At 41.0% G+C, this 11,172-nt stretch overlaps 1 protein-coding gene and 1 long non-coding RNA gene across 17 annotated transcripts in view; one reads left to right on the plus strand and one right to left on the minus strand.

The window, feature by feature from the left end:
• Positions 1-11,172, plus strand: part of LOC127370753 (uncharacterized) — a 54,173-nt gene that overhangs the window by 25,571 nt on the left and 17,430 nt on the right. The window lies entirely within an intron of this gene.
• Positions 1,797-6,382, minus strand: LOC127370579 (E3 ubiquitin/ISG15 ligase TRIM25-like). 16 transcript variants are annotated; one of them, XM_051412847.1, is made up of 3 exons: positions 5,071-6,382; positions 4,999-5,034; positions 3,864-4,890 (listed from the first exon to the last, which is right to left on the minus strand). In XM_051412847.1, the coding sequence occupies exons 1-3, from the start codon at positions 6,243-6,245 to the stop codon at positions 4,569-4,571; spliced, it is 1,533 nt and encodes a 510-aa protein (XP_051268807.1). In that variant the 5' UTR covers positions 6,246-6,382; the 3' UTR covers positions 3,864-4,568. The 16 variants fall into 16 exon arrangements, with proteins under 16 accessions (XP_051268844.1, XP_051268807.1, XP_051268772.1 ...); XM_051412812.1 differs by having other exon boundaries at positions 3,864-4,926; XM_051412786.1 differs by having other exon boundaries at positions 3,864-4,962.

An 11,172-nucleotide genomic window follows, 5' to 3' on the forward strand; every position in this document is an offset into this window, starting at 1 on the left:
CTCTGAAAATTATGACAAAAGTCTTCTGTGATCTGAACTGGTCTGAACTCTCTGTACTGTTAAATTTGGGGTTTGTATATACAAATTAAACTGAGTTCCTCAAAACATAGACATATTAGACACATATTATGCCCCTTTTCAGGTTCATAATTGTATTACGTGGCTCTACTACAATAGGTTTAGATGTTTTAATGTTCAAACACACTATTTTTCTCATACTGCCTATAGCTGAGCAGCTCTTTTCAGCCTCTGTCTGTAGACAAATTGAACTGAGTTCCTCAAAACCTTAAACACTGCTAAGCTGAATGTCAGGCAGGTGGTAAAACAGACAGAGGGTCATTACAACAAGAACAAGCTGGGAAAATGTTAACAAAGCTGCACTGAGCAACAGAGAGAGTCAGCAGTCCACTATCTACACTGAGGCTAATGAGTAACAGGGAGCAGCTGAGCTGGCAGGTAACAAGGTCATGTGTACAGGTGAAACCTAAGAAAGCACATTTACTCAAGCACTGTACTTAAGTAGGTTTCAGGTACTCGAACTTTACTTGAGTATGACCATTTTCTACTACTACTCCACTTTTTATTCCATTACATTTATCTGACAGTGATAGCTACTGTTGACATTAAGATTTAACACATTACTGAATATTAAGGTGAGAAATAACAACAACAACATTTGGCCCCCCAAACAAATAAATGTAAATGTAATTACACATTTATTTACAAATGTACAAAGTGAGAACAAAATATGTACAATACAGGAAGGTATGGCGCATTCTCTCTTAAGATCTATACAGTGGAAGAGAAACAACAACACACAAATACATCAGTACAAATACCCAACAAGATTGGGTTTCCATTTACACGCAGAGAAATATCAGTTCAGGTAAACAACAGTCATCATGAGCAGTGATAGCCTCCATGGCTAAACAGAACAACTAATGAGAAGATGTCAAAGTACCGCCCACAGTGTTTGATTGACAGGTGATCTCTGTGCAGTGAGGAACACCACAACAATCAGCTCTCAGCAACAAACATGAAGACAAAAGCAGTTCATGGATTCAAACTCAGAATTTAACCCACAGTCCCTTAAATGTCCAGTGTGTAAAATGTAGTGGTCTTTTCGCAGTGCAGTTGCAGATTGAAACTCCTTCGCTTCACCCTCCCCTTCAGAATCAGAATCAGAATTAGGTTTATTGCCAAGTAAGTTTTTACACCTACGAGGAATTTGTCTTAGTGCATTGGTGCATAAACTATACAAATATACAAATCACACAAAAATCACACAAAAGTCTAAAAATCGAAATAAATAAAGATAAGAAAACTGTACAGAAAACAGGAGTGCATTAATGTAATGCATACTGTATATACAGGCTGGGTTTAAGAGTCAGTGTCAGTGGTGGATCCGGGCCTTGGTAATGAGGCCAGCTGCAGACGGAAAGAAACTGTTTTTGTGATGTGAGGTTTTGGTCCTGATGGACCGCAGCCTCCTGCCAGAGGGAAGTGTTTCAAAGAGTTTGTGTCTGAGAGGACTGAGAGTCAGAGACATTTTCCCCAAGCTTTACATGCTGCAGGAAGTCTGTGATCCACCTGCAGGTGGAGTCAGGCACAGAGAGCTGGGAGAGCTTGTCCTGTAACAGAGCGAGGATGATGGTATTAAAAGCAGAATTGAAGTCCACAAACAGGAAGCACAAAGAGGAAATTATGGTGGTTTTTCAGGTGATTATATATGAATGAAAACATACCTATGAATATCATGTTCCATTTCTGCTAATACATCCTCCAACACTGGACCTGTAAATTACTTCTGCCTATTTGAGTTTACATAACTCAGCTGTGTCTCCAAAAGAACAGTAATAAAACCGAAGTCCAGCATAGAGAGGCTGAGTGACTGCGGTCTGGACTCTGTGGAGGAGAGTCATGGTTTCAGAGATGCTGAAGAAGGACAGAATACCTGCACTGTGATCCAGATACACTCCAACTCTAGAGGACTGAGGACCTGAGACAGGAATGTTCACATCGTTGAACCAAAAGTTACAACTGTTTTTACGACATGTTAACGCCCAAGATTTATCATTGAGTCCAAATCCACTTTCACTACACCAATCTGCTCTCCTAATAGCCTTGTATGCGACTGCTGCTTCAGCTATTTCCCCCTTCCACTCCACCTCCCAGTAACAACGTCCAGTCAGACTCTCTCTACTGAGGACCTGAAACCAATCAGTGAATCTGTCTGGGTGACTAGAATAAGACTGTTCTTCCCTCATTACTGTTGCTTTCCTGTTCCCTTCTGATAATAACAGCTGTGTGTGTGCTGTGTTTTGATCCAGTGTGATTTGACGTGAATACTGTAAGAATCCAGCTCTGGTCTTGGGCTCTGGTTGTGGCAGTAAAACATCCACTTCAGTCACTGTCAGTGAGACGTTTGTCCATTTCTTCCGTGTCTGGAATTGAATGTATTCTTGAGTCTATAAGGTAACAATAATATAATAATAAGTTAACCTTGTTTGACTTGTGAAATGGTTGACTTAAAGAAAATGTTGGTTTTGTCTATACTATACTAGGTACTTGTACTATATTAACTGGGTTAAATATAATTGCATTACTAAAAAGAGACTAAAATACAATTTTCATTGACTAAAACTAGACTGAAATAGTCATGGATAATTCTGACTAAAAAAAGACTAAAATGCTCAGACTTTTAGTTGACTGAAACTTGACTAGACTTAAAAGAGTATAAATGTGACTCAAACTAATAAAAACTAAAATGACAGTTTGACACAAAGACTAGACTAAAACTAAAATGAAAACAGGTCGCCAATCTGCACTTTGTTTCTTCATATAGAGTGATGCCTCAGTTAAAACCTGATCCGCAACCTTTGACCTTCACTGGATCCCCTGTACAAACTGTCAGTAGGTTGAAATATGTTGGAAACTATGACTGATGGACACTTTATATTCACAGAGAGATTGTATCTATACTGTTAGTGGTCTGACACCATTTACCATGATGTATGACACAATGCACTTTTACTATAAGTGTCTATCAGCCTGAAAACATGTTCTTAACTAAAACTGTAGACAAAGTGAGTTGAGGTGCTTTAACCTCCACTACATCCCTGGTTAGCAGGATGAAGGCGCCCTCTTGTGTTGTGAATCAGTTTTCACATTCAACACTGATGCTGCATTCAGGGCATGTCGGAAAGATAGTAGAAAAGAGCTTCGACTTTACAGGTTGTAAAATGTTGTAAACAGCATTTGGGAATGGGAGATTTTGGACTTGAGGTTAAAATCCCCCTGACTTCTTGAATTCTGATTATAGAACATGAAAATATGTATATAACCAAATATAAAAAATAATATATTCATTTCATGATTTTTTGGGAGGAACTGACGTAGGCTGCACATTTTCCATTTGTTGTTGAAACTAAAATATTTGACCTTTTAAAACCTGAGCTTCTCTCTGGTTGAGTGTCAACTAAGGAAACGTCTTTGGAACATCATAAATCTCCACTAACCATAAATGATTGTGTATTAATGATTTAAAATGAGACTGAAAATGTTATTGGTTTCACTTGTTAATTCCTGCTGATTCTTATTGAACTGAAAGCTACATTTCATATGTATATTGTCATGATTATAACATCATTCCTTTAGTCCTTCTGTACTGTAAAAGGTGAATGAAAGCTGGTGAAAGTGGAAAGGACAGAGACTGACTGACAAATGCTCTCCTGCTCTGAACATGAACTCTGAACTTTGTGGTGTTTCAGGAGGAAAACTGCCTCAGTTATACTCTCAGATTAGTTTCACAGTTTCTCCATCAGCTTTGTATGAGACCCTTGAATGAAGACAAGAAGAAAATACTTTGTTCATGTTTGTTTATTCATGATGTAAAGCTTCAGTTTGTTCACACATGCCATCAGTAAAGTCTGTTCAGTGACTCTTGTTCAATGAGTTCATGTACAGATTCACTTCATCCACACAATCAGTTTGTTGGAGCAGAATCTCAGCTATGTACAAGGAAATAATGAAAGAGTTACTCATTAATTATGATAATTACATTTTTATAATCCCTCATAGTTCCCCATTTCTATATTGATTTGGATAACAACAACATTTAGTCTGACAAAGAAATACATGTAAATGTAATTCTGTAATTGTATGTAATGTAAAGATTTCTTTACACATTTTCAGAGTGAGAACAAAATATCTATGATAAAGGAAGGTCTGGTGCTTTCTGTTTTAACACTTGTGCATGAAAGAGAAACAACATACAAATACACCTTTTGAGCTCAGAAGAGTTTACATTTTCATGCAGAGAAATATCAGTTCAGGTAAACAACAGTCATCATGAGCAGTGATAGCCTCCATGGCTAAACAGACACAGGAAGGAGAGCCACCTAAAGACACTCAAACATTTACAGAACAACTAATGAGAAGATGTCAAAGTACCGCCCACAATGTTTGATTAACAGGTGATCTCTGTGCAGTGAAGAAACACCACAGCAATCAGCTCTCAAAAACAAACATTAAGACAAAAGAAGAATTAAAAATCGAAGAATTAAAAATCAGTATTTCCTGTTTGCTGGAAATGTATTTGTATTTGAATACCTTCTGATTCCGACTCCGGTCGTGGGCCTTGAATACGATGAGACTCCAACTACGGTCGTGGGCACTGAATATGATGCGCCTCCAACTCCGGTCGTCGGCACTGAATACGATGCAACTCCAGCTCCGGTCGTGCGCCTTGAATACGATGAGACTCCAACTACGGTCGTCGGCCTTGAATATGATGAGACTCCAACTACGCTCGTGGGCACTGAATACGATGAGACTCCAACTACGCTCGTGGGCACTGAATACGATGAGACTCCAACTCCGGTCGTGGGCCTTGAACACGATGCGCCTCCAACTCCGGTCGTGGGCCTTGAACACGATGCGCCTCCAACTCCGGTCGTGGGCCTTGAACACGATGCGCCTCCAACTCCGGTCGTGGACCTTGAACACGATGCGACTCCAACTCCGGTCGTGGGCCTTGAACACGATGCGACTCCAACTCCGGTCGTGGACCTTGAACACGATGCGACTCCAACTCCGGTCGTGGGCACTGAATACGTTGTGACTCCAGCTCTGATCTTGGGCTCTGGTTGTGGCAGTAAAACATCCACTTCAGTCACTGTCAGTGAGACGTTTGTCCATTTCAGAACGTCCTGTAGTTTATCTCTGAGCTCTGAAACAGCCACTGTCACATCCTCAAAGTACCTCAGAGGACGAATATTGATGCTGGATGTAGATTCACTGAGTGCTGACAGTGAGGGGTAGTTGTGTAGAAACTGGTTGTGGTCCTCTGTGTGTGACAGCTTCTTCATCTCAGCGTCTTTCCTCTTCAGCTCAGTGATCTCCTGCTCCAGCTTCTCCTGAAGCTCTTTGACTCGACTCACTTCAGTTTCCTGCTGGGATCTGACCTGCTGCTTCACATCAGAGCTTCTTTTCTCCATGAGACGGATCAACTCAGTGAAGATCTTCTCACTGTCCTCCACTGCTTTATCAGCAGAGCTATTGATAGCCTCCACCTGCTGTTGAAGCTCCTTCACATCTTTCTCTCTGTCCTGGATTCTCTGCTGGATGTTTTGTCGACTCACCTCGAGCTCTCTCTGCCTCTCAGTCCTTTCTGCTGCAGCTGAGACTGTGTCGTGGCCTTTATGTTCATCCACAGAGCAGAGATAACAGATACACTGCTGATCGGTACGGCAGAACATCTTCATCACCTCATCGTGACGAGAGCAGATGTTCTCCTGGAGCTTCTTGGAGGGATCCACCAGCTTGTGTTTCTTAAAGGTAGGTGATTCAAAGTGAGCCTGCAGGTGTGTCTCACAGTAAGAGGCCAAACAGACCAGACAGGACTTGATGGCTTTCAGTTTTTTTTCAGTGCAGAAATGACAGGCCACATCTTCAGGTCCAGCATAGCAGTGATCAACAGGAGCAGCTTGGAGTCCAGTCTTCTTCAGCTCCTCCACTAAATCTGCTAACATGGTGTTTTTCATCAGGACAGGTCTCGGTGTGAAGGTCTGCCTACACTGAGGGCAGCTGTGGATATGCATCTGATCCTCTACCTCCCAGCAGGTTTTAATACAGTTCATGCAGTAGCTGTGTCCACAGGGAATAGTCACCGGATCCTTCAGTAGATCCAGACAGATCGAACAGCAGAATCTTTCTCGGTCCAGTTGATTTCCACGTTGTGCCATTTCATCCGTCAGTGATAGTGACTGTGAAATAATTTCTCTGAACAGAAACAATCTCTGTGCTCTGACAGACAAAAACAATCGCTCCTTCTCCTCTCCTTTATACGCTGTAGTAAATGAAGTTAGTTAGCTCCGGCATTTCAAACTGTGTTGTTTACACCCATCCTCTGTCCTTATAACTGCAGTTTTGTGAAGGGGAGGGAGCAAAGAAATATTTTTGATTGGGTAGAGCTTGAGCTGTTTCAGGAAGGAGGAAGAGTTTTCAGGCTTTACTGCATTCCACAAGTACATTTCTGGGAGAGGTAGATTTGTCTTTTGCATTTATAGTTTCACTTAGAAATCTCACATTCAGCTCACAACATATTTTATTGTTATTGTTGTGTTAATATTTTATTCAAGAAGAATAAAAAATAATGCTTAATATTTTTCAATTGATTATTTGGTTTTGTGATCTTTGTTTCCCTTCCTTACGGCCTGGTGAAAAACCTTCATTTCCATTAAGAGGTGTTAATAAGAAAATAAACATACGAACTAGGTTGGACTATAATCCCCTCCAGTCATAAATCAGTTTTTAATGTTTCTACAGTGTGATGTTTGAAAAACTATGGTGGCCGCAAACCAGCCCTAAATAGAGTCAGTGTTTCGTCTGTCTGTTCTATGCTACTGTAGAAAAATGGCGGATTCAACATGGTGATCTGCCACATCTGCAGATAAAAATGTCTCATTGTAATGTAGCAAAAACACAACCATTTTTATGTACAGGTGATCACACTAATGTAAACATACTTATGAATATATGAATATGAATATTTTCCATTTCTGCTAATAGAGCCTCCAAAATGTTACACATTGAAATTTAAAGTCATTTTTTCAGTCCATCTGTCATCATATGTGTCGCAGGGTTAAATTGCTGGAGACATATGGATGATAAAAATTAATGCAGATGCTTCCACAGAGTTACACTGTATGGTACAATTAGGTAAATACGTCACTGAAGGTCTGAGACGTGTAAAACTGCTGAGGAGGCCCAGTTGATTCTGGCTTTGGATCAAGATGGCAAGAGGAAAAGATTTAAGTGAGTTTGAAATCTCTACTCCTTCTGCTCTTGTTCACTTGCTGCATTGAATGAGGTTAATCAGCTCCTGCATTTCACACTGTGTTGTTTACACCTGCAGATATGCGAGGGGGAGGGAACATAGACATATTTTAATAAGGCAGAGTTTGTTCTGTTTCAGGAGAAAGAGTTTTCAGGCTTTACTGCATTCCACTAGAGTACATTTCTCGGAGAGGTAGGGTTTGTTCATGTCCATTAATAGTTTCACTTAGAAATCTGACACTCAGCTCACAACTGACTTTAATAGTATTCATACTTAATATTAGTTAGTAAATAGTTCTTAAGAAGGACAGAAAGACAGAAAGAAAGAAGAAAATACGTGTAATCCACCTCTTCCACCTCTTCGGCATCATCTGCATTGAGTTGGAGCATGTGCAGCCTCTCTTTCCAACCTCTAGTTTACCTCAACAAGTGTCCTTCTCTCTCCCATGAAGACAACACTGACTCTGTCATCCAGTGAGGCTGAAGAATTGCTATGCTGACATTAGACACTACATATGTGAAATAAATGTAATATCAGGGCATTTACATTCCCTACATATAATAGATTGTTTAATACCAAATGGGCACGTCCCTCCCGTTAGAACAAACTCCAGTAAACCAAACCCAGTTGGATTGTGTAGCTCTTTACTGGAACATAAGTGTTTTTGTTGTACACTGTGAACTATATCAGAAGTGAATTTTCACAGAAACAAAAAAATATTGAATATTGAAATGACAACAAGTCCATCAAATCCTTACATTGTTGTAGAGGAAAACCCTGAACCTGAACTTTTCAGTACAGTTAAGTAATTACCGTCATTGAAGCCCTGAGACAGGTGTAAAACTGCTGAGGATGCCCAGCTGATTCTGGCTTTGGATCAAGATGGCAAGAGTTTCAGGAAGGAGGAAGTGTTTTCAGGCTTTACTGCATTCCACAAAGAGTAGATTTTTGGGAGAGATAGGGTTTGTTATTGTACATTAATAGTTTGACTTCTCTGACACTAATGTTAGTCATTAAGTTTTTCTTGTTGTTCCTACAGTGTGGTATTTGACGTTCATTGTGCAGAATGATGTCGGTTATGTGCAGAGTTTCACACTAGAAGGATGTTTTCAAATTCATCTGCTGCTGTGGCAACGGCTGTACATTTTTGTTTTAATCTGTATTTGTTTGGCTTTATTTCTGAAAGCATCATTGAATGATGTCTGACTGGGTCGAATCTTTTTTGGGGGCTTTTATTCCCTTTATAATAGTGACAGCTGAAGACAGACAGGAAAGGTGGGCAGAGAGAGGGGATGACACGCAGCAAAGGGCCACAGGTCAGATTCAAAGCAAGCAGGGGGGCAAAGGCTGCCCTAGGCCCACGGTCCTCTACAGTTACAAAGGGGCCCATCTTTGGCCCAATCTTTCTGACTGAACATGCATTTTTGTTTTTTAGTTGAATATTTTGAATACAAATTGTTTGTGTGTCTTGAGGGGTTAGCCAGAACCAGCCTGGTTTGCTACTGTGACTGTTTGTTTGCCTGGCCTGCCAATGTTGCCTGTTTATATTGACGCTGAATCCACCCCCTTAGTACCCTGACAAAAGGCCCCACCAGCCACTCTGAATCAATTTGGATGTGCGAAGGCATTGTTACGGCCGCCGCTGGCTGTCATTTAGTGTATATTCATTGTGGTGTTCCATGTATGATTCCCTGTTGAGGATTGGTCCTTCTGGAGCAGAGACCGCCTACTTCCTGGTTGCTGTCCCCTGGCATCTGTGATTGGTGTGGCTGCGATACCACTGAAGCTACCAATCATGAGTCTTCAATCAACCCCAGCTGCACTTAAATAGCTTGTGTGTCCACAGTTCAGGGCGGCTGTGAACTAGTGATCAGTCCGCCTCGCTGTTGGTTGCACACCATTGTGTTAGTTTAGAGTGTCTGTACTTTTTAGTGTTGCCTGGCTGTTATCTGAGTGGATTCAGCCAGTGCCTTTGTAATCTTTGTGACCTTTTAAGTTGCTCAATAATTGCTAGTTTGTTTTTTGTTCACTAGTTTGTAAGCTTATGGGGTGCTGATCTCTTTTTGTTCTTTAGTGTGATTCAGTCATTTTCATTTTGTGTACTAGTTATTTGTCAGCACCTGTATAGCCTCTCCTTTGTTATATTTCATTGTGCAAGCCCACTCTCCTTAGTTAATTAAAACACCTGATTTAAACCTGAACCTGTCAATTGTCGCATTCCATCTCTTTTCCAATTCCAATTGTATGTTACTGCTCTCCAAATCGAGCCGGGTCGTAACACTGGGAGATTTTAAAGCTTTTGCTGTATTTCTGTTTAACTTGCTGTATTTTGTTCCAATAAAAGTGTGAAAAAGTCCAGAGAGCAGAGGAAGAATCTCCCTCACAAACTTCTTCTCACTCAACAACTCAACCCTCCATGTCTGACAGAGTCCTGCTGTTAGCTCTACGAACCAAACTGGTGAAATTGTTTACTTGGAGCAGCAGCTAGCTCCATGCAGGTAGCTGGAAGCAACCATGATGAAGACGATGGTGGTGGAGTTTGTAGTGTTCAATGTTGGAGTGAAATTTCATATGGACTACAGTGGATTCATCTCATCTTCACTGGATTGGATTCAAGCTGACAGCTGCTGGAGGAAAACATCAGTGGGAAGTTGTTTCATATCCAATATTTGTGATGACATGTAGATGCTGACTATCTGACCTTTTTTAAAAATGGCGTTGTCTGTTGCTGCTTCTGTTGTTGATGCTATTGTAGTAGCCTAATGGATGGACACACATTGCTTGCAGACTTTTAACATAATTTGTAATGTGTGGGGGTTATTATGTGGCTGTATGGGCATCCAGCATCACTGAATGTCAAATGCTGAATGCTCACTAGTCAATCTTCTTTTTTGTGGTTTTTTTGAGGTTGTGTCCACTGGTAGACTGTTAAGGTCTGTTTGGTTGCACGCTGATGACAGCTACATTAGCAGTCAGAGTTGAGGTAGGTAGAGCAGCCTGAGGACGTCAGTGGGAAAACCAGACGATATTTCCTTCATAAAATATGATCTGACCTGCTGCTTCACATCGGAGCTTCTTTTCTGGATGAGACGGATCAGCTGAGTGAAGATCTTCTCACTGTCCTCCACTGCTTTATCAGCAGAGCGACTGATAGCCTCCACCTCACGCTCCTCTACAGCTACAAAGGGACCCATCTTTGGCCCAATCTTTCTGACTGAACATGCATTTTTGTTGTTTAGTTGAATATTTTGAATACAAATTGTTTGTGTGTCTTGAGGGGTTAGCCAGAACCAGCCTGGTTTGCCACTGTGGCAGCTACATTAGGACTCAGCTAACAGCAGCTACATTAGCAGTAAGAGTTAAGGTAGGTAGAGCAGCCGGAGGACGTCAGTGGGAAAACCAGACGATATTTCCTTCATAAAATATGATGCAGTTTCACCCAAATCACTGATGAAGTTGTGTTTCTGTACAGTAATCAGTGAGCTCTGGCCCTCCAGAAACAATCTGCTCCGGTAGAGTTTGCTCTCTTTTAGGAGAAAGAGTTTTCAGGCTTTACTGCATTCTACAAAAGTACATTTCTGGGAGAGGTAGGGTTTCTTATTGTGCATTACATAGTTCTTAAGAAGGATTGAAAATAATGCTTCATTTTTGAAATTCATTATTCACTTTTGGTGATTAGAGTCATCTGGATACCCTTGCACTTCCTCTGACTAACCACAGGGTGGTGGTGTTTCTCTCTGATGTTTAATGTCAGCACCAGCAGCAAACACAGAAATCCACCATATGATAAACTTTAGTTTCCAATCTGTCACACAGCCATGGTGGAAGAGCTT

Source organism: Dicentrarchus labrax, unplaced genomic scaffold (genome assembly GCF_905237075.1).
Source record: "Dicentrarchus labrax unplaced genomic scaffold, dlabrax2021, whole genome shotgun sequence".
Classification (NCBI taxonomy): Eukaryota; Metazoa; Chordata; class Actinopteri; family Moronidae; genus Dicentrarchus; species Dicentrarchus labrax.